General features: G+C 39.2%; 2 protein-coding genes across 4 annotated transcripts in view; both read right to left on the bottom strand.

Annotated features, from left to right (window-relative positions):
- Window positions 1–2,942, bottom strand: part of LOC110062393 (phosphopentomutase-like) — a 100,062-nt gene extending 97,120 nt beyond the window's left edge. The window contains exons 1-2 of one of the 2 annotated variants that reach the window (XM_089272978.1): window positions 2,813–2,942; window positions 876–975 (exon numbers count right to left, since the gene is read on the bottom strand). In XM_089272978.1, the coding sequence (XP_089129104.1) occupies window positions 876–975; window positions 2,813–2,929 (217 nt within the window). In that variant the 5' untranslated portion in view covers window positions 2,930–2,942. The remainder of the gene's footprint in view (window positions 1–875; window positions 976–2,812) is intronic. The other variant, XM_089272980.1, reaches the window with a different exon arrangement.
- A 4,652-nt stretch (window positions 2,943–7,594) lies between these two features.
- LOC110062396 (dynein axonemal heavy chain 12-like) overlaps window positions 7,595–25,069 on the bottom strand; it is a 110,828-nt gene continuing 93,353 nt past the window's right edge. For both annotated transcript variants that reach the window (XM_020769278.2, XM_089273247.1), the window contains exons 82-92: window positions 23,354–23,489; window positions 23,201–23,284; window positions 22,840–22,944; window positions 22,484–22,587; window positions 22,284–22,395; window positions 20,880–20,972; window positions 20,689–20,748; window positions 20,527–20,604; window positions 15,165–15,256; window positions 15,009–15,076; window positions 7,595–8,088 (exon numbers count right to left, since the gene is read on the bottom strand). In XM_020769278.2, the coding sequence (XP_020624937.2) occupies window positions 7,898–8,088; window positions 15,009–15,076; window positions 15,165–15,256; window positions 20,527–20,604; window positions 20,689–20,748; window positions 20,880–20,972; window positions 22,284–22,395; window positions 22,484–22,587; window positions 22,840–22,944; window positions 23,201–23,284; window positions 23,354–23,489 (1,123 nt within the window). In that variant the 3' untranslated portion in view covers window positions 7,595–7,897. The remainder of the gene's footprint in view (window positions 8,089–15,008; window positions 15,077–15,164; window positions 15,257–20,526; window positions 20,605–20,688; window positions 20,749–20,879; window positions 20,973–22,283; window positions 22,396–22,483; window positions 22,588–22,839; window positions 22,945–23,200; window positions 23,285–23,353; window positions 23,490–25,069) is intronic.

Raw genomic sequence — 25,069 nt, 5'->3', positions numbered from 1 at the left:
TTAGTTTATGGCTTTCTTCTTTTCTAGAACTTTCCCCTAGCCAAGCTTACTTTATCAGCCCATCCGAATAGAGGCTATTCTAAATTTTTAAATTACAAAGAAGTAAGGCTAAAAGTTAGACTGGTAAGCGTTTTCAAGAGCTCAATGATTTTCTATGTGATGCATGATTCACTGAGCTTCGCCCATAGTTTATCTTGCACAGATTTTTTTATCACAACTATAATTTTGATTTATTAAGGATTTTTATTGGTTCTTATAGAAAGCAAATGTAGTTGAGATATAAAAATTGGGCTTTCTTTTTCCTCTTAATCAACAACATTGTAGGAGCCGTCAATTATCCCTTCCCTCCCCTAGTGCTACACCATTTTCTCCCACCACAGACCAGTTTTACCGGCTTAATCTGAATTCAATTGAAGGATAGTTAATTGAAGATTAAACCTGTCTTCAAGAACACCATTTTATCCCCCAATTAGTTATACCAGGAAAAGAAATTCAATTGCGGAATAACCGCTAACCTCATGTTTAACAACTGGGGCCTGGATATCACAAAAACTAAATCTAATAATTGTTTTATTATACACTGAACACAAAAAAAAATGGAAGTCATGTTTTTGCTTTTTCACTGACGACAAGCAACACAAAGCATGCGAACTTGACATGATTACCCTCAGAAATCATGCAGCACGGTCATACATGACATGATTACCCGTGACTTTGAGTGTCCTTGACATGACTATTGTATAATTTGCAGCTAGATGATGTCACAGGTGCTGATTTCGAATATTCACCGTACGATTTCGGCCAATCAGAAAAGAGATAGTCAGTTCAATGTATAATAATATATGTTAAACCATCAAATAAGGTGTTTCTATTACCTGCAGTGCCAAAAGATAATGGTGACATCATCATTTGTCTCAGTTCATCAAACTTCATCTTGTTTATTAATTTCAGTACTTCTGCAATGCTGGTCGGGTGCTGACAAAGAAAGTTTGTACATATCACTTTCATTAGTGGATTTAAAAGCTGATTTCCATAGTAATCAGAGAAAGCCACAAGCTAAATTTACTTGCTCCATGTTGTCAGCCTGTGGAGGCATGGTGGCCTCATGGTTGGTGTGTTTGATCCCAGATCAAGCGATCTGGGTTTAAGCCCTGGCTAAGGACACTGGGTTGTGTTCTTGGGCAAGGCACTTTATTCTCACTGTCACAGTGTCTCTCTCCACCCGGGTGTAGAAATGGGTACTGGCAAATTCAATGTTGGGGGTAACCCTGCAATGGACTAGCATCCCATCCAGGGGGGGAGTAGAAATGTTCTGGCTAGTCGTCTCATGCTACAGAAACCGGGATAAGCTCCAACCTGATGGGTCACTTTGCTTATATACAGACTTTACCTTACCATGTTGTCAGCCCAATAAGTTCATTAACTTGAACAAAACTACAGTCAGCTCTCTCATAGCAACCACTTCTCGTAAGCGACCACCTGCTATAATTGACCACTTTGTAAATAACCGTTTTGTTTCTAAGTCAAACACTGTTCCAAGAGCTCTCTCGTAAGCAACCACCACTCAAATTTCTTAAGCGATAGCGACCAATTTTTAGGCCAGAAGTTTGACATTCTTTTGTTTTCTGTTTCCAGTAAGCGACCACCCAACATGATCACCTATGATCGTTGGAAAATCTTTACTCAGAAGTGACAAAAGTTCAGTTTTTAATGACGCTAACCGGACTAATAACAGATAATAACAATCAACGTACAAAGGCATTGCAACAATGCCATTGGAAAAAGCCATTTTAGCTTGAAAAGAGGTGTCCAACTGGTCAGTGGGAAACCAAGATGTTGGAAACAAGAAGGAAAGGAAAAGTACTAAGAGAATGTCCAGTTGATTGCAAAGAAGCTCCTTTTTTGTAGCTATTCTCCCATAAATGGGGTCAGACACCTTCACTAAGATTTCACTTCATTAACAAATTAATGATTAAAATGTATGACAATCCTCTCTAAAACAAAACACTGACAACACTGCATGGGTCATGCTGGACTCCAGATTGAGCAGTCTGGTTTCAAGCTCTTTGCCCTGTGTTCTTGGACAGGCCACTGAACTCTCACAGCACCTCTCTCCATCTAAGTGTATAAATGGGTACCTGCAAATTTCATGCTGGGGGTAACCAGTGATGGACTAGGGATCCAGATGGGAGTAGGAATACTCCTTCTAGTCACCTCATGCTGTCAAAACCAGAGAGATCAGAGAAGGCAATGTGTGATGGTCCACTTGGCTCAAACAGAGACTCTCCCTTTACATAACAATACTAGCAAATTATTTTTTCCCGGACCTTTTCGCATGATTGCATTTGCATCGATGACAGAAACCGGAAGGATGTTGAATTCTCATAGTAAACGTGCTGCTTTGTGTTATGGTGCTCGATTCCAAGCTAAGCTGATATATTTTCCAGAATCGAAGCCAAACTACTCTCGACGTGTAAAAGGAGCTTATGCATTGGCTGCATTGGCTGGCTACACAAAATTACGTTCATAATACACTCAAACTTTCAGCGTGTCCGATGCTGGGGTTCACGGATACCAGGCAAATAAACTAGAGCTTTGCGAAAATGAAATTGTATAGCAAATAAGAAGCTTAGCACATAGACCTTTTCCGTCATATTACAAGGTAAAAATATTGTCTCTAGACAAGTTTTGGCAGATTTTAATTCTCTAGCGAACTGAAGTGGTCGGATACCCGGTCACATGTGTGAGAGGAATATTTTCTGCAATAACACAAAGGGGATGCATATTTTGTGTTAGGAAAAGAACATGTTACCTTGTCTAAACGCAGCCATTCTGCAATCTTTTCATCGAGTTCACTGTCACCCGAATTAATAGTCTGCAAATTGCTGCTACTACCGACTACTCCGTCTCCACCGGTGTGGTCCGCCATTTTGAGAAACGAGCCTGCTTAATTTGTTGTCAGCATTATTTTTAGTGCCGCGATTAACCCGTGGTGTAAATAACATTGCGTGTCCCACAGCCTTAGAAGAATTCATTTATGACAAAGCAGATATGACGCAGATAATATATAGATTTAGGCCAGCCTAAAAGCGTAGCTCCTGGGCCGGGTTGTTCAAAGCCCGATTAAGCTAACCCAGAAAAAGGTAGAATTTTGATTTAAGTTTTGTAACTTCGCAGTGAGGTTTCTGTATATTGTTTAGCCTTCTGTTTTGAGTTTTAATAATTACCATATACACAAAACAAAACAGCAAAAAACATTTGTATAGAAGAAAAAGTTATAATTCGATTAACTTTTAATTCTGGGTTAGCGTAAACCGGCTTCTGAACAATCCTGCCCTGTTTCCAACAAGCTAAGCCAATATGAGCCCACGATCCAATCGATAACCAGCACTTGGTCAGCGGTAAACTTAAAAAAAACAGGTGGCCTCAAGGAGCTTTAAACTTGAGCCCGCGATATGGTCACGTGATAATGGTCAGCGGATACCTTGCTTTGACATGTGTCAATTGATCACAACATGGATGTCCAATATCAAGGAAGTACACGGTAAACCAAGGCTACATGTCTCTGTCAACCTATTATTTGGAGTATGGCCGCCATGTTGGGCAACTCCGCCGTCGCCGTCGTCGTTGTGCGTACGCGCCCACGAGCAATACCGCTAGCCATGATAACCATGAGAAAATCAACTCATGGGTTTTCTTTTCTTTCCTATATGAGTATGGGGCTCCGCTTGGCGGCCCTCCGGGCGCCGGAGCTCCGCTATTAGAATGGAAAACTGTGTCAATCACTCTTCCCCATTTTTTGTCTTGAATTCTCTCAACCCTTAACACGGAAAAAGTGCTTGGAATTTACTTGTGCTTTGACGCCGCGCGTGTGTCGCATTGATTATGTTACCACTGTATTTTCTATGGCATGGTATAAAATAGATATGCAACGCTCTCTCTAGACTACGAGTAGTCCCTCTTTTGCTTAGTCCTTCGAGCGTGACGGAAAAAACAAAGGAACGCAAGGCGTGCAAGAGTTATTTTTTGCGTATGTGTGAAGTCTCGGAGATAACAGCATTCATGGAGCTGTTTACAGTAATGATTTGGTTAGTTCCCCAAGTTATTTTGGTTGCGGTTTACAGCAAGAAAGAAACTGGGAATTTATGATGTACATACAATGTTACATCGGTAATGGTAAGATAGCTAAATAGTAAGCCATAAGATGTTTGACTGAACAAACTACAGTAATCTGACACGTCTCCAGATTAATGTAGATACCATCTTATTTTTTTTCTTGGATTCTTTCTTTGATAACACCCACACTGTGATTGGTGTGACACGTGCACATGCATAACTCTCTCACTCACCGATCACATAGCCCTTCCAACCCCCAAGAGGAATTTTTGCTCAAATATACTCAAGTTAAGAGACCATTTCGCATTTTATATGAGTCGCAAGTTTACCCTTTTTACACAACACAACACAACAACACTACTTCACTGAAAATTTAAAGAAAGAGAAAAAACCTCTCAGACACATTGAAAGTCTGATTTAATTAAATTGCACTTTAACTTGGTGCCACGCAGTCTTCAAAGAACATTTGAGCAGTTTTGATACTTTTTACCTTTAAAAATATCGGACTGAAAAGAATGCCATAAAATGCACATCTAATAAAAATAAACTGCTACTGCAGAGACGTAAAAACCGTCCAGAAATGAAGGCTTTTTTTTGTTTAATATCCTGGGAACAATAGCCGATAAGTTAAAAAAGATGGTGAATTTTAAGCTCGGTAATGAAATGTGAAAGTGAATTAATCAACATGACACGAGCGTGGGACAAAGAAAAAGAAAGTGATTAATTCACTTTCACATTTCATTACCGAGCTTAAAATTCACCATCTTTATTAACTTATCACTACTCACGATGACTTCGATAGTGTTGATCCTAGCAGTATGCAGGACACCTGTCATATATAAACTCAGTTAAATGGCCTTGCTCTCCATGAGTTCTCGTAGCTCAGTGGATAGAGCGCCCGCCCGGTGTCATGGGGAGGTCATGGGTTCGATTCCTGTCGGGGACTCAGAATTTTTCTTTGTCCCACGCTCGTATCATGTTGATTAATTCACTTTCTCAATAGCCGATAACTTGTCAGCTCTAATTGAATTTACTCCCATATAAAAAACAAAAATGTTAAGTTCCCATTTGTAACTAAAGATGGCAAACATCTTGTGGGAACAAGCGGTGACGATTCGTCAGCTCTAATTGAATTTACTCCCTTGTGAAAAACAAGAGTTTCAAATTACCCTTTGTAACTAAAAAAATAAAAATATCTCGTTATACTTGCTCGCCACAAGAACAAAACAATCGTCAGTTGCACTTACTATTGTAAACGTTAGAACTGTTTCAAATCTAAATAGTCTCGTCTCCTCTAAAACATGTCCTAAGAACTAGAAGCGACGATTCGTGACCTCTAATTGAATGTACTCCTTGTGAAAAACAAAAGTAGCAAGTCACCTTTGTAACTAAAAATAAAAATATCTCGTTGCATTTTCATACTACGAACTCACGAACTGTTTCAAACCTCAAGGCTCATCTCGTTCGTAACTAAAATCCTCAGCCTAACCCACAGAAAATGTCGAAGTAAGCCCAACATATGAATAATTCCTCCTCTTTTATAGAAGAATAAATATGGCCGTTCTAAATTGTGTCGGGATCAAATCTTCTCACACACCATTTACCTTTGCAACAAGAAATTTGATTGGCTGTTTATAGTAGGTCCAATCTGATTGGTGTGACATACACACATCTCTCACTCACTCACTCATCCATTGACCCGTCCATAACATACCCGACGCGCCGATTTGATTTGATTTGATTTGAACATTTGACTAAGAGGTATTTTTTTTACGAAAAAAATAACTCAAAACAAGTGTTAAGTTACCATTTGTAACTAAAAATAGCAATATCTTGTTTTGTTTGTTCAAACATTTCATGGGAACAAGTGGTGACGACTCGTCAGCTCTAATTGAATTTACTCCCTTGTGAAAAACAAAAGTGTCAAGTTACCATTTGTAACTAAAAATAGCAAATATCTCGTGGGAACAAGTGGTGACGATTTGTTAGCTCTAATTGAATTTACTCCTTGTGAAAAACAAACGTATCAAGTTACCCTTTGTAACTAACAATAAAAATATCTTGTGCCATTTGCATGCTGCTAACTCATGAACTGCTTCAAAACTCAAGACTCATCTCGTTCATAACTAGCCACCATTACACTGAACATTATGCACTCTAACGCAACCCAAGGTATGTCACACTCCGCTCCAAACCGGACTAAAAATCACAAACCGGCAACATACATGTCAGTCTTTATTTTTCAATTACCAAAGTCCTTGTGTTTAATACAATAAAACGTCCAAGACTTCATATACCTCATTAAAGTTATCATGAACGAAAACAATTTCCTTTTTCTCCTACTGCAATTCGTGCTGGCTATTAATGGGAACAAGCGAAAACCCTGATAACATTGAAGAGAAAAGATTTAGTTTCATTTCAAACGTATCTTCCCATTCCAGTGGTAAACAAGAACCATTATAATTGTAAAATCGTCAGAGAATAATATCTTTTTGTTCTGTTGACCAAATTAATTGTAGTCTCTTCGCTTTTCACAGTGAAACTTGTCAGTGGATGCTGACATTGACTTCACGCCCGGAACACTTACTACGAACTCTGCATCAATATTTAGGTTTCAATACAACGTGCAAACGATTTGAACCTGGTCGCAACCTCATCAAATTCCCAGTAGTGCATTCCGCTCCCCTAAAATACAATTGTTCTTATCATTCAAATCTTAAACCTAGTAGCAGAGCGGCTAAGACTCATTTAATTGAAAACCTTATCTAATGGGAAAAGCTCACCCTTCATTGAATGCTCGTAGTTATATGCCAAACACTATGTTTCTTTGACTGATTATCCAACTGCAAATGTTTATCAAACCCGCCCACAAAATCCTCGCCTCAGAAGTTGTCGAAATAAGCCCAATACATGAATAGTTCCTCCTCTTTTATAGAAGAAAAAATATGGCCGTTCTGAACTGTATCAGGATCAAATCTCCTCACATACTATTTACCTTCACAACAAGAAATTTGATTGGCTGTTTATAGTAGATCCAATCTGATTGGTGTGACATACATAAATCTCTCACTCACTCACCCATTGACCCGTAACATACCCGACACGCCGACTAAGACGTATTTTTTTTACAAAAAAAACCCTCAAAAACCGCGAGAAAAAAATGGCCGCGCGAAATCCTGGAGCAGTCTTCTTTCGCCTCACGCACCGACGGACTAAGAGGAAGAGGGACTACTCGTAGTCTACGCTCTCGAGGTATACCATTTTGCCAAGTATTAAGGGGATGTTCAAGATATGCGCGCTGTTTTTAAATTAGCACTGTCAATAAATTGATTTTTTTCTAAAGTTATTAATTATTCACTTATTTCGGATACAACTGTTATAGTTTGTTTCTAGGCACGGGGTGAAGGTTCGTCCTGTATTAGCCCTCGAAGAGAGAAAATTCACTGCGCTCTGCCTCAGGTCTGTGCTGTAAGCCAACTTCACACCAAATAGCTTTATTCACGCATGTATAAAGATAATATTTACAACGTTGTTCAGTAATCTGCATGTGTACATGTGCATGAAATCATCATTAAAATATAAGAGCGTTTTATACTACCCTTTTTTTACTTCTGTTGTAAGTTTGAGATGAACTTATTTGTATCATACACACCGAATGTTTTAACGCAAACTCTTGGAAATTAAAACTAAAACTGTACTACAAAAACTGGTTTTGTCTGTCCAACATCATCAAGACCGATCGTCAAACAGCCGAGGCACTAAAATATATTTCACATGAGCTTTAGTCGTCCAGTTGGCAGAGTAGTGCGACACCTCGCTTGATCCAGTGATTCTGTGGCTTGTCAGTAGGTAGCATAACTGGCATCACATAGTTGGTTGAGTGGCCTGTGGTAGAAAGAGTTCCTCGCCGCTCACTTGTTTTATACACTGGACATTTGTACTCTTGGCTGTCTTTAAAATCAGAAATTTTACCTGCCGCAATGAAAAGAAAACAATCATGTTCAATGAAAGCTGTTAAGGGTCTGTCTCCATTTTCACTTAGTGACTTCCCCGCTGTTCATTATCATAAAGAGAATGTATAAAATGTTATTAACGGGTTTCGTTGTTCCCACAAGTTAATGATATCATAAAGCACAGAAAGAAGCAAAAGTCATAGACCCTTTGCACAACTGGCCCCGATACTTGAATAACAATTGTAAAACAATAAAAATGCAAGCAAGATATAAATTCCCAACCATATTTATTTGTTGTAATAATGGGCAAAAAGTTAATGGTAATGTTTTGAGAAATAGGTGTTGGGTCATTCGAAATATAATATTGGAATATTTTAGGTGTTTAAAAAATGTTGCCTTTTCTTACCGTTGTTGATGTGTACGCAGGTGCTACGTTTCCTAGGAACTAGTTCTTCAGTGAAATATGTGTAAATTACTTGACCGTTGTTAAACTGGAAATGGTGCCATGTAATCTAACTATTTTGAAAATGTAGTGTCTACTTCAATAATTTGTAGCCGATTCTTGGTAGGATGCCTTGGTACATTCATGTTCTGCGAGCACCGTTGCTACACTGCATGTTTTCGGTTTAGCTGCGTTGTCCAGCAACACGTTTGTTTACTCGCGGGTGTCGATCGAGAAAATGAAGTAAAAATTGAAATCTGGATTTTGGAAGCGCTCTTTTTGGAATTAGCCGCGTTAGACTCCTTAACTTATTTTCAGTCTCCCGTCCAATTTTTCAGTCAATCCTTGCCCTTTTTACTGACCTTTTCAAGGAGTTTGATAACGATGTTTAAATTAATTTATTCCTAATTCACACTTCTACCCAAATAAAGAAAAGATTCCTAACAATAGCAGCGGCACCTCATTAAAGGATGTTTGTACCAAGAGCACGTCCAGTTAATGAGATGGATAGTTTTAACTGGAAATCCCGCCCACGAAGCTGGGAGTTTGCAAACCTATTTCTTGTAACACTTATGTTGTATGAAATATTTAACAACAACTTTTAACTTTTAACTTAGTGCTATCCTAAACTTTTAATCGGTAAGAACGAAGATTGTAACTTTTATATTGCTCACGTTACCTTATTTAGGTCAGCCACTTAAGAATAGTCGGTTAAAATCAAGGTAGAAAACGTTTTAGTCAACCTCCATAACCTCGAAGGAAAATATGCTAAGTAGCTTGGTGCGCAGTCGCAATAGAACCTTATTTGAACTGCGCATGACATTACGTTAGCCTAATTGACAGATTGACATTGATTTGATGGATGACGTGGTTGTCCCTTTAAAAGGAACGTGACGAGTTAGCTCCTAGTAGTTGTAGTAATTGCTGTAACCAGTCAAGAGCAACAAGTAAGAGAACGTTGTGAGTATTGTACCCAGGTCATCAATAGAGGAAATAAAAAGAGAAGCAACCAAACAAAGAGTGTTGGAGTGATCAGCTAATTTCCCCAAAGGTCGCTTCAACAAGTTGGTGGAGTTCCGGTTTCGGTGTCCGACGGCCCGGATTTTGTGTTGAACATCCGATCAGTGGATGACTGGACGTGGCTATGGCCGTAATGTTTTAACCGGACCATTCCGGTTATCAAATGCTCGGCCGTGGATGTTGTAGGTAACATCGTCATCATATGCAGACGGTGGATTAAACGCCAACAGCAACGTTTACAGGCGCTGTAAAAAGGGAGCTAACACAAAAACTAAACAGAACTGAACATTGAGGGTTAAGTCCCAAGAAATAGAAGCCGACGCGTGCGTGTCTTTCTTTTACGGAGTTACTTCCAGAACTAAAAGAAGCAGAACAAGCTGAGTCAAGCCAAGTCAGGCCAGCATAAACCAAGTCAAGCCAGGACAAGCCAGGAAATCAACCCGCCAGATGGAACGTAAGACTTACTGATGCTGCGTACTCATTATTTCCTTTTTCGTAACCTTTTCTAGCACCCTATGTTAGTTTTAAATAATATATTTGTTAGTACTTACGTATTTGTGCTACTGTTCGTTGTGGTGATCCAATTCTGTTATCTTTTAGTTAAAAGTTTGCACCGACATTTAATTGGGATTGATAGGAATAGTGGTTGTTGCAATTTATGCCACCTAAGCCTAAAGCCTCTAAAAAGATCGTTACGCGTTCTCAAACACATCAGGCACAGCTGATTGAAACACACAAAGAAAGTAATATTTGTGTTTGTCCTGCATCCGGTGTCATGAATGTTGACCAAAAAGAAGATTTTAAAGCCTTGTTGCCACTTTTCTGACGACAATAAAAGGCGATCTAGAAAAAGAAGCGGAAACGACATGCACAAAATTAGATTCTCTACAAAATAAAATTGACCAAAAAGCAAGTACTCATGGCTTGAAGCCAGAAATTTTTGATGGAAATCCTGTAGCGGACGCGTCAGTATGGTTGGACAATTTTCGTCGCATAGCCAAATTAAATAATTGGTCGGAGGAGTTACAACTTAATGCTTTTCCACTCTATTTGCGGGGCATTGCGCACGCCTGGTTTCTCACATTAGCTGAGGAAACTATGGGCACTTTAACTGCTCTTTTTGATGCGTTTCGCGCACGTTTTGCCTCTGGCCCGCAAGATTGGATTTTAAGCCAACAGTTAAGTGCGCGTAAACACGCTCCAAACGAGCCCATCGATGATTACATTACTGATATTACGCGGCTATGCAAACGATTAGGATTGTCTGACGTAGAAACAGTGAGATATTTTATCGAAGGATTACAGGGCGACCTTCAAGCCTATGTGTCACTAGGTAGGCCAAAGACGTTTCAGGAGGCCGAGTCCCTAGCGCGTATGAAGGACATCGTTAATCGCCGCCAGGGTGCTACAAACACTCAATCTGTTTTAGCGCAAATGCAAGCAATGTTCAGTAAATTCCTGGAGCAATCTTCTAGTAACAGTAAGGTGATAGCTGCCGCGGCACCAGCTCCAAATACATCAGATGCTGATAAGAAATTAGAAGACTTGTTGAATCAGGTTAAACAAATTCAAAAGCAACAGCAGCGGCACACTCAGCAAATGCACCCTAGTTATGCGGTTGCTGCTTATGATCAGGCTCCGGGGACATCACGCCCTTTCGAACCCCGGAGTTGGCAGGGACAGCAAAATAGCCAGGTTGACCAGTTACAACGGCAGGTCAACCGCTTAGAGACTGAATTGAGACGGTATCAGAATCCGCGCTATTCCGCCAATCACTCATATGACCGATCTTACAGAGGGTGGAATGATGAATGTAGTAATGAATTCCGTGGTCCCCCCTTCAACACTCGACGCTCTATTGTAGCCATAGACGCCCCACCAAATTCCAACCAGAGAAACGCCTAAGGACTCTTGTTGGTACCCCAAGAGTCCGTTTTGGCAGAACAAAATTATGTAAATATTATAGACAAAGTTTTCGAAGAGCAACTAAAGACAACAATCAAGTCAGTTGTAAGCCCAGAAAATGTTTTACTACTATAGATAGCAGATTCTCTTCACGACATTCGGTTGCTCGACATGATGTTTCTACTTGTAAAGCAGGTGTAAATAGTATTGATGATATTCGCACGGAATCGCCAATTGTAAATAGTCACAATCGCCCTGATGATAGTTTTTCGGACTCGCTTATTTCGGATATCGTGGTAATCCCAGGACCACCATATCCTACTAAAAATAGCGTGTCTGAAACACAGTCTAGGGAATCTTTATGTCCGCTTTCTTCGGCGACGAAAAATAGTAATCACGATGTAACTTTTGATAATACATGTCGAGAAAATACAGTTACCAAATTGAACCAGAGTTCTCAACATACGAGATGCAATAAAAGAAAGGTTAACAGAAATACAAATGTGAAAACGCGCAAATATCGTTTATCAGAAATTGAAAATAAAATGGAGACTGGTAACGTCCATATTAATATTACCGAGAGAATACCGCAAAATGAGACAGTTTTCTCACTCAGCGATGACGCCGCACTAGGCGTTAACAAAATGTCAATTTGTCCCGATGGAGACATTAACGCTGGCGTTACTGTGACCATTGATGAACATAATAGTACCTACGTAGATGACCTAAGAAGGACCCAATTACACCTCAAAGGTGTTATCACCACAAGTAGTGATGAAACCATAGGAAAACGAAAACGCATTGAAGAAGTTATCAATACAAGAAATCATAATATATCGACAGTCAAATTAAAACCAGTTTTAAAACAGAAAAGAAGTTACCCGATTTTACGAGAAGAGATTAACGAGAAAATATTTCACACAGAAATGGAAGACGCTCAAAAGCAAAATGAACAAAGCATTGTGAGTAAACAACCCTTGTACAACCCTGATCAAGTTGTACAACAGGTTTTACCAAATTCTGACTTACGCAGTCAGACCACTTCAGGTATTTTCAGGACTAGGAATTTAGATTCGGAAGCCATACGCAATGTGCACACAAAGAAAACCGAAACTCTTTCGTATTCACAGGAAGTTACCACTGACTCTCGTCTCTTTGTCTTGCCCGGCCAAGCAAGCCAAGAGGACTTAATTCAAGACAACGCGTGTGAAACAGAGCAAATTGCCAGTTCCAAACATGATGCAACAAGCACCACATTTGAGTCAGCTAAAGATTTTCCTAAATTGCCAACTTACGAAGAAGCAGTAACCTTTCCTAGTTTAACAGAATATCTGACCAATAATCCTATGACGGAAGAAATAAGGAAAGTTTTGAATTTCGCAAGGCACAGCCCTCCAAAGGAAGCAATTACTACTGTTTGTAAGGCCAATACACCTCCCTACACATTCTTCATGCCAAAACAACGTAAACCACCCGATAAATCAGAAATTCCGTCTTGCATTACTAGAATGAGCCATTGACACGCATTGGTTCTTTATAACAACCAATCATTCACGAACACAAAGAAACATAAGCTAAGCCAAAAATAAAAGAAAACAAACAAACAAACAACAAACAATTCTGTTAAATATTTCATGAAGTTACTTAACGGGGTTTGACACGAATATTGCTAACTTTTTGTCTGTTGACTCAGCAGTAAGAAACTCAACTAGGTTTCATCTTCTGTTTACACTTCATATTACAATTAAAATTTTATGTGAGCATTTTTGAACACTGTTATTCCTATCAACCCTTCGCTTATACGATTTTCTTTTAACGCCGTATGTCCACATAAATTTTACTTGAAGGTTATACATTATTCAACTATAGTGTTGGGTTCGTGCAGATATATATATATGCCTCCATTTTTCTTGTTATGGTATTGTCATGTTATCTTGCTTGCATTCTATTAACTCATTGTGAGCTAGGGACTAGCTCAATCTAAGGAGGGAGAATATGTAAAACAATAAAAATGCAAGCAAGATATAAATTCCCAACCATATTTATTTGTTGTAATAATGGGCAAAAAGTTAATGGTAATGTTTTGAGAAATAGGTGTTGGGTCATTCGAAATATAATATTGGAATATTTTAGGTGTTTAAAAAATGTTGCCTTTTCTTACCGTTGTTGATGTGTACGCAGGTGCTACGTTTCCTAGGAACTAGTTCTTCAGTGAAATATGTGTAAATTACTTGACCGTTGTTAAACTGGAAATGGTGCCATGTAATCTAACTATTTTGAAAATGTAGTGTCTACTTCAATAATTTGTAGCCGATTCTTGGTAGGATGCCTTGGTACATTCATGTTCTGCGAGCACCGTTGCTACACTGCATGTTTTCGGTTTAGCTGCGTTGTCCAGCAACACGTTTGTTTACTCGCGGGTGTCGATCGAGAAAATGAAGTAAAAATTGAAATCTGGATTTTGGAAGCGCTCTTTTTGGAATTAGCCGCGTTAGACTCCTTAACTTATTTTCAGTCTCCCGTCCAATTTTTCAGTCAAACCTTGCCCTTTTTACTGACCTTTTCAAGGAGTTTGATAACGATGTTTAAATTAATTTATTCCTAATTCACACTTCTACCCAAATAAAGAAAAGATTCCTAACAATAGCAGCGGCACCTCATTAAAGGATGTTTGTACCAAGAGCACGTCCAGTTAATGAGATGGATAGTTTTAACTGGAAATCCCGCCCACGAAGCTGGGAGTTTGCAAACCTATTTCTTGTAACACTTATGTTGTATGAAATATTTAACAACAACTTTTAACTTTTAACTTAGTGCTATCCTAAACTTTTAATCGGTAAGAACGAAGATTGTAACTTTTATATTGCTCACGTTACCTTATTTAGGTCAGCCACTTAAGAATAGTCGGTTAAAATCAAGGTAGAAAACGTTTTAGTCAACCTCCATAACCTCGAAGGAAAATATGCTAAGTAGCTTGGTGCGCAGTCGCAATAGAACCTTATTTGAACTGCGCATGACATTACGTTAGCCTAATTGACAGATTGACATTGATTTGATGGATGACGTGGTTGTCCCTTTAAAAGGAACGTGACGAGTTAGCTCCTAGTAGTTGTAGTAATTGCTGTAACCAGTCAAGAGCAACAAGTAAGAGAACGTTGTGAGTATTGTACCCAGGTCATCAATAGAGGAAATAAAAAGAGAAGCAACCAAACAAAGAGTGTTGGAGTGATCAGCTAATTTCCCCAAAGGTCGCTTCAACACAATGCTTGTACATCCTAAGCCTCACATTCATGTGAAAAATCCTTCGTCTGGAAACATCAGTACGAGGCTAAGGATGTACGAAGGACAGTTAATTATATTTAGGCGCCATTTATGCAAAGAATTCATGTATGAAACTAATATAAAACACTCCTGTCACTTTCGAATTGCGACACCTGCTTTCTCTCATGTTATCAATTTCTGTGACGTTTATGACATTATTATACATGGATTTTGTCCCTTTATTTTCTGAACAAAGGATCTTTCTGTTTTTTCAATGATAAGCGTACCAAGTGCTCATTAATTTGTCTTACCTGGCTTCACCCAGATGACTGGCATCGTGTCATGAAGAACCTTTGGTAACGACTCGCCGATCAAACCTCTGAAAAAGGCCCAGTAACATTATCTTTTAAGCTTAATGCGTCACTACAATAACTGAAGAACAAATCCCTCAAGATGTCACTACTGACCTCTTACGATCCCAGCGAGCGCCTTCCAAAAACAAACCGTGTACATAGACACCGTCTTTTGGCGGCTTGTCTGCTGAGTCCCCAGACAGAACCTAAAAGGCAAGGAACAGTTAATACGTGAAAACGCTGCCCAAAACGCAACAAAGTTAGTTTGCCCAATTTCTTTTACTTCCTAGCATAACTGGATTTTGTTTTTCCAGTTGTAGTTCCAGTAAATTAAAGCAGTTTATATGAAGTCAGCACAGTAAGTGTGGAAACACTATGTCTGTTGTTTTATGACTTCTTCTACTGGGAGCCGCTAAAACAATCACCATTCATAGGAAACAAGCAGATCTGTTAGATCTTATAACCGCGCTTTAAAAATTTAACAGTTCGCTTAGCACTACCGTCGGAACGCAGTGCTCATTCCAAAGCAGTCATTGACGATTCTTTTCTTACTGTAGACATCACATCACTTGATCAACACAAACTGTATTATTGCACCACCAGTGGTAGCCGTTGACAAATCTCCGATGACGTAATGGTCTTAATCTAGAACTTTCTTCGGGATATGTATGGGCATGAACGATATGAACGACACAATAATACCACTATTAACAACAACTTTCTTTCTTAAAAGTCATTATTAAATTTAATTGGTGTTTTCCACGAGTAAAGGGCTAGCAAAGTAGTCACACAAGTCATATAAAAAAACCCTATCCCGACCGATGTATCGATTTTGGTCACTCCAGTGACCACAGATTGAAAACGTGACAGAAAATTGGCGTTACTTTTGATTCTCACCAAATTTGTCATATCCCCCCCTCGGGAGAATTTTGTTAAGTTAGCTAATTTAGTATGCAAGCCACCGTAATGGCGGTCGTCGCGGCGAAATGTTTATTTGCTCAAAATCGGGGCAAAATCTTTCGGAGATGGAAATCAGGACATTTGTAAAGATACAGAAAGTAATTTGGGACCAGTTGCTGGCTTCTAAGGCTGAATTTATCCAGAAGTAAGCTGTATTTTCCTTTTCGTGCCGAAAGCCACGCGATGAAATATTATCGGTTTGTTCTGCTGTCTTGTTCTGTTTTTTCTCTTGGTCTTTTTTGTAGCCCGCCGAGGCCAGTCTTTCGTCTAAATCAGTTGAAAAAAGTTCCAAAAAGATGTTCCCATTCAAGTTTAAGCTCTCAGGCGATAATTCTGGAGTTCTTTGGCCGAAACGTCGGCTTGGTTATTTTCACGTTTTTCGGTTGCTATGGGCGACCGTGGCTTCCTTTGTTAGGTCAAGTCTGGGGAGTGAGGTCACAAAAAATTGTAATTAATTCTGGTTTTGTTCGATTTCGCTGAAATTTTAACACGATAAAGCTGGATTGTTAAGGAGTAGATTTACCTTCTGCGATGTGTGGTAGCTATTAACGCTAAAGTGATATATCGCTTCGATGTCAGGGTTTTGAAGAGTTTTTTTGCAACGTGTAGGTTCGGCGTGATTTTGTAATCTGAGATTTTTGTTGACCCTGAAGAAACAAGGTTTGGCGAGTAAACATTACAGATTGCGTAATTCAAGGTTGGCCGAGTGGAGATCTGCGTCTGATCTCCGACAAAAAAAATATAAACAAGAAGATCTTTTAGATCTTATAACCGCGCTTTTAAAATTTAACTGTTTGCTTAACACTACCGTCGGAATGTAGCGCACATTTCAAAGCAGTCATTGATGATTCTTTTCTTACTGTAGACATCACATCACTTGATCAACACAAACTGTATTATTGCACCATCAGTGGTAGCCGTTGACAAATCTCCGATGACGTAATGGTCCTAATCTAGAACTTTCTTCGGGATATGTATGGTCATGAACGATATGAACCACACGATAATAACACTATTAAAAACAGCTTTCTTTCTTTTAAGACATGATTAAATTTGATTGTTGTTTTCCACGAGTAAAGGGCTAGCAAAGTAGTCACACAAGTCATGTAATTTAATAATGAAACTCTATCCCGACCGATGTATCGATTTTGGTCACTCCAGTGGCTACAGATTGAAAATGTGACAGAACATTGGCGTTACTTTCGATTCTCACCAAATTTGGACAGTGGGAAGATCTCATCATTAGCCAATTACAGGCCATTTTTCAGCTCTTTTCGTCACATCGTCCCCCCTCGGGAGAATTTTGTCAAGTTAGCTAATTTAGTATGCAAGCCACCGTAATGGTGGTCGCTGTCGGCGAAATGTTTATGTGCTCAAAATTGGGGCAAAATCTTTCGGAGATGGAAGCGAGGACATTTGTAAGGATACAGAAAGTAATATGGGACCAGTTGCTGGCTTCTAAGGCTGAATTTATCCAGAAGTAAGCTGTATTTTCGTTTTCGTGCCGAAAGCCACGCGGTGAAATATTATCGGTTTGTTCTGCTGTCTTGTTCTGTTTTTTCTCTTGGTCATTTTTTAGCCCGCCCAGGCCATTCTTTCGTCTAAATGAGTTGAAAAAAGTTCGAAAAAGATGTTCCCATTCAAGTTTAAGCTCTCAGGCGATAATTCTGGAGTTTTTTGGCCGAAACGTCGGCTTTGTTGTGTTCGTGTTTTTCGGTTGCTATGGGCGACCGTTGCTCCCTTTGTTAGGTCAAGTCTGGGGAGTGAGGTCACAAAAAAAATTCTAATTGATTCTGGTGTTGTTCGATTTCGCTGAAATTTTAGCACGATAAAGCTGGATTGTTAAGGAATAGATTTACCTTCTGCCGATGTGTGACCAGTAGCTATTAACGCTAAAGTGATATCGCTTCGATGTCAGGGTTTTGAAGAGATTTTTTTGCAACGTGTAGGTTCGGCGTGATTTTGTAATCTGAGATTTCTGTTGACCCTGAAGAAACAAGGTTTGGCGAGTAAAAATTACAGATTGTGTAATTCAAAGTTGGCCGAGTGGAGATCTGCGTCTGGTCTCCGACAAAAAAAATAAAAAAAAAATAAACCAAGGGTAGAACATGAACCGCGCTCGGCCCATGGCCGCGCGGTTAAAAAAAAATAAACCAAGGGTAGAACATGAACCGCGCTCGGCCCATGGCCGCGCGGTTAATGAACCTGTTTGTCGAATGTCAAAGTTTACAATTTAAAAGTAATGCACAGAGAATTATCTGCACGTCACAAAATGGAATTGCATTCCTTTTTCCTTCGGCATTTCCGTGTTCTCACTCTTTCCCAGTCTCCGCGCAAAGGTATTATTGGAGCGGAGAAAGGCATGATCTGACCTACAATCCACCTCTCCCTCCCCCTATTTCAATGTTGGGAAAAATGGCGCGCTTCGGGTTTAGCGTCAGTTCATCATTGATTCGGGGGAAGGGATGGTTTTATTTCTTATTTTATTCTGTTCAAGATTGTAGCTGCTGTCTATGTTGCTGTCTATGTTGCTGTCTAAATGAAGTTTGCCGAAGTGCTTTAACGATTAATCGTACCTCAAAGCTTGGACGGGTTGGCATAAACTTGAACTCGTTACGTTGTACGAAGTTAGATACTGGAAAGATTTCAACTCGCTAAACAGCAAAGTCAGTGCCTAGGCTTCACAAATTACAAAATTGGATCTAGACACTAACGGAGATTACTAAGCAGTCATGACGATATTTGACTTGGATAAGATGTGGATTTAGGATTTAGAGAGACGGGTTTTTTTTTTCCTGCTCGATTCTAAATACCAACGGCTACAAAGGTAACTGAATGAAACACAAGGAATCATCTAAAAACTCGGACGAAAGCTCGATATAAAAGTGTGTTCTTCAAATTCCGAGAAACTCTCAAAATTGCTACTAAACATAGGTCAATTGAACTACGTTTACAGCAATCTGCATTGAAGAAACTAGTGAAACAATCTCAGATAGTGCAGAATGCAATTTACGGCTCTGATACAGTAGTCATACAGGTCCTCACCCTTGCCGTTTGCTTCCTTGGTAGTCAACTAGACCTTTTCCCCTTTGCAGAATATGAGCGGACAAAAACTTGATAAGACATAATCTTAGCAGCGTGCATGTTTCATGTTTGTATTTTCTTTCAAGGCCAAAAAATGAATTGTACTGTGGTGTTTTATGTTGCGTTTCGATCATTTTAAATTCAATAATACGCAGAAGTGGCAAACGTGACAATTTTACTTTTCACGCCTTCGTTTGTAACTTGATACTTTTGTTTTCCTTGCCTAGGTATGCAATATGATACCCTTGTTTCCTCGAAAATATAAGAAATATGCGCATTTTTTTACTCACTGCCAGAGATAAATGGAATAAAGTTAAAAAGCTGATGAAAAATCGAATAGGAACGATTTTGTTTTATTCAAAACACAAATTTTCATTTCACCGATAAACAAGAACTAATCTAATTATCAAATAGTCACGTCGAATCAGGGAATAGTACGTTCTTATTCTGTTGCTACCTTTGGTGTTAACAATAAAACCACCTCAACCTAATACACAATGCTATCGATTAATACAACTGAGGAGCGTTTCAACGAGAAAAACTGAAGGCAGAGATCGCTACTTGACCGAAATTATATCCTACATCGGTGAGCGAGTCACCTCGAAGACCGATGAAATCAACTAGCGGTTTCAGTAAAGTGTCTTTACTAGTTTTATATGTACATTACGCAGGAAAATTTCGGCTGAACATGAACTTTTTGTTTTCTCTCATAGAAGGGAAAATGAGGAAGCTGCTGAGCAGAAGCGATATGTTTTCATTCTTTCTTTGAACCCTGGCAAACGCACAATAGTCCTAAAACAGCAGACGAAATTTCTTGAATCGAGCTAGGGGTGATTCCAGAAGATAAGCAGGCACAGTAGCGTTCTTTGAAGAACATATGCGTCTTACATGTTGTGGTCTACCATAAGGAAAAACACTCAACATCCGTGTGTAATCCCGTATAAAATGTATTTTTCACTCAACAGATAGTCGATACGGACGATAACTAATCTGCGCATGCGTTTCGAGCAAATTGCTTTTGTTCTTAAGGGAGTAGCACCACAAGGACAGCAAGAGATTTGCGAAAACATATATAGTTTTGTCAGACTGTCAAACATGCAACGCAGGAATGACACGTTTTGCGTAGTGCACACGGGTACCTACTCCACCCAGCCCCCCTTCCCGCAAGAATAATTGGTTAATTGAAATTAATTAATTAAACAAACATTGAAGTTTACACCTCATTGTGTTATCGCGTGATTGCCTTAGCGAACAGCAGCCCCCTAAACCATCCCAATAGTGCACTCTGCACTAAAAACGGCCATGCTGCTCAATTCTCGCAAACACTCAATGTCATACAAATTATTAACTATAAGACAAATTATAATTTAACCTAAAAATAATAATAATATCATTATCATTTTTCTATTATTTATATATAGAATTGACTCACCTCGAACTCAAAGCCCAGTAGATCGATAGGTATGGTGTATTTCCTGGCATAGTTCTGTTTAGCACCAGTTAAGAAAGCCTGGAAAAGGTAAGAAGTATTTACTGTTAATATATCAACGCCTCGTTCATCAGGATAACGCAAGAAAGCAGACACTCCACCTACCTGCGTAAAGAAGAACCCTGAAATCCAGAACACCACTGGCTTTCCCCTGTCGAACCAATCCTAAACAAGGAAAGTAATTGAAAACAGAAACTTCATAAACATTTGTTCTTGAAGTGTGGTAAAGAAATATAGTTATATCATTTCTAATGTTTGCTTTGGTTTTGAGGACATTTGATTGTGAGGAACCTTACCTGCAAAAACTTGAGTTTGGCCAGAAAGTCATTGATGTAGCTACCAAGAGGTTTGAGAGAAGGATATGATCTCTTCATCCACATCTCGGGCACCTGCAGCCAACCATGCACACAAAAATATCATTAACAAGCATTCCACGAGCGCGCGTTGGATATGAGACGTTGGATTGGTTTGGATTATCTCACATCCAACAAGCCACAGAGGAATAACCGATTTATTAAAAACAACCACGAAATAGACGTAGAACTTACTAATTTTATCAAGTGAATAAAACACCAGAGGCGGAGGGCGATTTAACAAACCGTTTTTGGTGGGCATGGTATAATTAACAATTATTCCACGAGCGCGTGTTGGATTTGAGTTGGCTATAATCATCTCATATCCAACTAGCGCTAGTGAAATAATTGTTTTCGTAAGGGCCCATTAGCGTTGCTAAGGAGGTGAATTTTCACTTCCGGTTACTTACGTCAGCCTGAGCGCGGAAAATAAAAACAAGTCAATAACTTCCAAATTCGCTTACATTTTAGATGTTTTTCTTTGTGTTTCACAAAATGCAAAGTAAAAAAAAAGCAAGCAAAGACAAAATAAGAGAAAGACAGAAAAACAAGAGCAATAGAAAGAGAAAAACTAACTCCGTGTGGCTTTGTTTGATCTTGCCGAAGTGCACTGGTAGTGTAAATTGCGCACGCGCTGATAGGGTAACTTCCAATATATATCGAGTGCACTTCCGGTTTCTTCAAATGCTAAAGGAAACGTGGTTTTTCATTAACTCCAGCCTTTTTTGACGGATTTCGATTAAAACCAACGTTGAAAACATAGCTATGCATTCCTTTTTCGAAATCATGCTTTTTTCAGAAAATTACAAATTTTTTAATATTTTGAAATTCTCTCAAAATCTGACCTTTTAGAAATGAAACAAAATCTATGCATAGCGTAATGAGGATTTAAATTAAAGTATTAAATGAATGAAAAAAATCCCGATAAAGTAATTTGCCTGGGAGCCTTTGCGGTTTTTCAGTATTAGTCACATGACAGTGGGCGTGGCCTGATGACGTACGCTTACCATATTTGCACAGCATGGTATAATGGCTCATAACCCACGATGGCAAAGCCAATGAAAACTCTCGAACTGCATTATCCAATGATCCAGTTTTTAATAATAGCTGTTATACTACTAAAAAAAGCTCACGCCACTTTCCTATCCAATCAGAGGTAAAGTAAAAGGCAATCGCGGCTCGCTCGCACGCGTTTTAGTGGGCTTCGCATCAGCTACACGTATCTGCTAGAATTTCTGATTGGTTTAATGGATTGTCTGCGTCCTTTGTGATTGGCCAGAGTGATTACTTTGGTTCTGGTTTTATTAAAGCTGCCCTATACACAAGAGAAGACAAATTATGACTTACTTTTCCCACCAGCAAGCTGCCGGCCAACGCCTCCAGGTCAGAGGACATGACCACCAAGCCTTTGATGGCTTTCTGGAGATTCTGTAAACTTGTTCTGATTATTGACATCAACCTGAGAAAGAAACCAACAAAACAAAATGTATGAACGTAATGACATGATTTGGTCCAGGCTCTTGGCTAACTCAAACGAGTGAACTTACTTGTTAAATCTCTCCATCTCTTGCACCAGCACAGTGTTCATACTCTCCTCATATTTCACAGGGTATTTCTGCAGAGCCACTTCCAAGTCATAGTTCTTTGGAAGCTAGAATTGAAAAAAAGACAGTTTTTTACTCTCCAGGGTGAGCATATAATTTTGAATAAAAACAAGCAAAACTCTTTCCAGTCCGACCGACGGACGAACTAATGAAGAATTCAGCATAGCCTGTTAGCAGCGCTAAGTTGTTATACTTTGACAACAAGTCCGATCTCAAATTGTTAGTTTTTTCTTTATTCTTGACAAATTTTTTTGAGTAGTTACTTAATGTGTCCTCACCGCATTGTTTGTAGTACTTACTTTAGACAAGATGTCCTTAGCAATCTCCAACAGAGTGTCATCTGACTTCTTTCCAGCCCCTCCTCCGCCACTTTGAGACTGTGTCAGTAGTACGGAGTCAAATAACTACCAAAATAAAAGCAAGCATCGTAAGAGCTCAAATGCTGGCTGTTAAGTTCGTATAAAAGGAGATTAGAGGTGAATTTCAACATCTGACACAATCACGCATAAGGCCATTACACCCTTACAATTCATTTGACTCAAGAACTGATATGGCTATATTGGCATCGAGTCCAATACTCTGCTTTACTCTGGTGACAATAAACCAAGCGTAAGAAGGAACAATTCGAACTTATACCTATTACTAAACACAAGTGCAAACCTGTTTAGTTTCCTGGAGCTCTTTGGAAATATCCACATTATCATGCATGCCAAACACCTCGGGCGTCTGAGACAAGGGAAGCTCCTGTAAGGCAAAAACCCAGTTTAGGAAGTGGAGAGCTGGTGCACAAATCACTCAGGTCCGTCAATTTACCTTGATAAATTCCACGTATTGATCGTATTCACCCTTTGGAGGAGCGTAGTAAGTACCACTCTGTGAGAACTTGTACTTAGGATCTTGGACGATGTCTGGAGTGTAGAAGTCTGCCAAGATACTCATTAGACAGCGTCTGAAGTCAAAAACAAGTACAAAAATCAAAAGGGTTGAAACCTTAAAAATAAACCGTTATTTAAATAACAAATGAAAAATGTTTGATTCTACTTTGTTCTGTTCTAAAGTACGCAAGAAGTGACGAGACAAAAGCGGGAATAGAATGAAACACGCAGACATGTAAGTAAGTAACTTTATTTACGTGTCAACACATCTAGCGCGATAGGCGCTAACTGGGGACAAGATAAGATAAGATAAGATAAGATAAGATAAGATAAGATAAGATAAGATAAGATAAGATAAGAACTTTATTAGTGTGAGCGGAAGTCATCTTCAGAGTCACTTCTTGACTCTAAAGATGACTTCTGCTCGGGTTGTCGAAACGTCAGTCACCAACAACAGTTCTTTTCAGAACGCCCGTCACCCGGACGATCACACTATACGAACTACTGATACTCCTGGGTTCAAACCATTCACTCCATGAGAAAACAGTTCAATGGTTTTCTATTTCAATGCATGCATGTGGTTCTGTTTCTGTAGTTAGGGCGCTCCGCTTGGCGGCCCTTCAGGCCAACGGAGCCCGCTGTAATGCGTCTAGCGACTTCGACACACTAATAAAGTTCTTATCTTATCTTGTCCCCAGTTAGCGCCTATCGCGCTAGATGTGTTGACACGTAAATAAAGTTACTTACTTAGATGTCTGCGTGTTTCATTCTATTATTTTCGTGTTCTCGTTACTTCCTTAAATGCTTTATAACAGAACATAACATACGGAATACTTGTTATCTGTTTTATATCAAAGTTCCACATTGAGGAGAAACTGGCTTTAACCAAGTTTTATTTTTAGGTTGCGCGCACAGAATGGCCTCACGGATGGTACGTGACTGCGTCAACAAAGATCAAAAGCTACACACAAACCAAAAACAGCTGAGAGTAGTTTTTGCATGGTACTCTTAAGGAGGGTGCCTACTAAATACAAAGGTTTTTGCGCCAGGTTAGGACCTTGCGGAAAAAGTAGATCTTTGCAAGGTCTATCGGAATCCACAAAGAAAAAAGAGAGTAGCCAAGCATTTTTCTGAGGTAATTAGCCTCTCAACAAAAATGCTGACATCAGCATTTTTCTGAAAAAAGAAGGAGAGGATATTTGTCTTTACATACAGAAAAGCAAACACATTTATAAACATCTGAAAACTACATGGTAAATGGTAACATAAAAACCAGTTTTGGTATGTTTTTAATAACAAAATCGCTGCAACAGCACTTTTAGCGTCTCTGACAGCCTTCCTCTGTTTCAGCTTAAATACAGTCTAAATATCTTTTGCCCACAACCAGAAACTAATCACGTGCTGAATAGGCTTGCCACCCACTTCATAACATAAAATACAGGGGTTACCACGCGTTTTTTAAAGTTATTGATCCTTTTTTAAACTTTTTACGGTGCCCGTTACATTTTTTCCTGTCACCTACCCAGTAAATAAAACATTCGCGTATCTCGCACTTGTTTTGCGCGCACACTACGCCATCTGCAGGTACATGTTTACAGTTGGATTTCAGTATAATTTTCGACAGATAACAGCTAGTTTTTCAGCTGGAAGACGT

Source organism: Orbicella faveolata, unplaced genomic scaffold (assembly GCF_042242905.1).
Source record: "Orbicella faveolata isolate gen_17 unplaced genomic scaffold, um_ofav_v1 contig_35, whole genome shotgun sequence".
NCBI classification, from domain to species: Eukaryota; Metazoa; Cnidaria; class Anthozoa; order Scleractinia; family Merulinidae; genus Orbicella; species Orbicella faveolata.
Note: the sequence above shows the minus strand (reverse complement) of the source record. Positions and strands in the feature narration are given on the sequence as shown.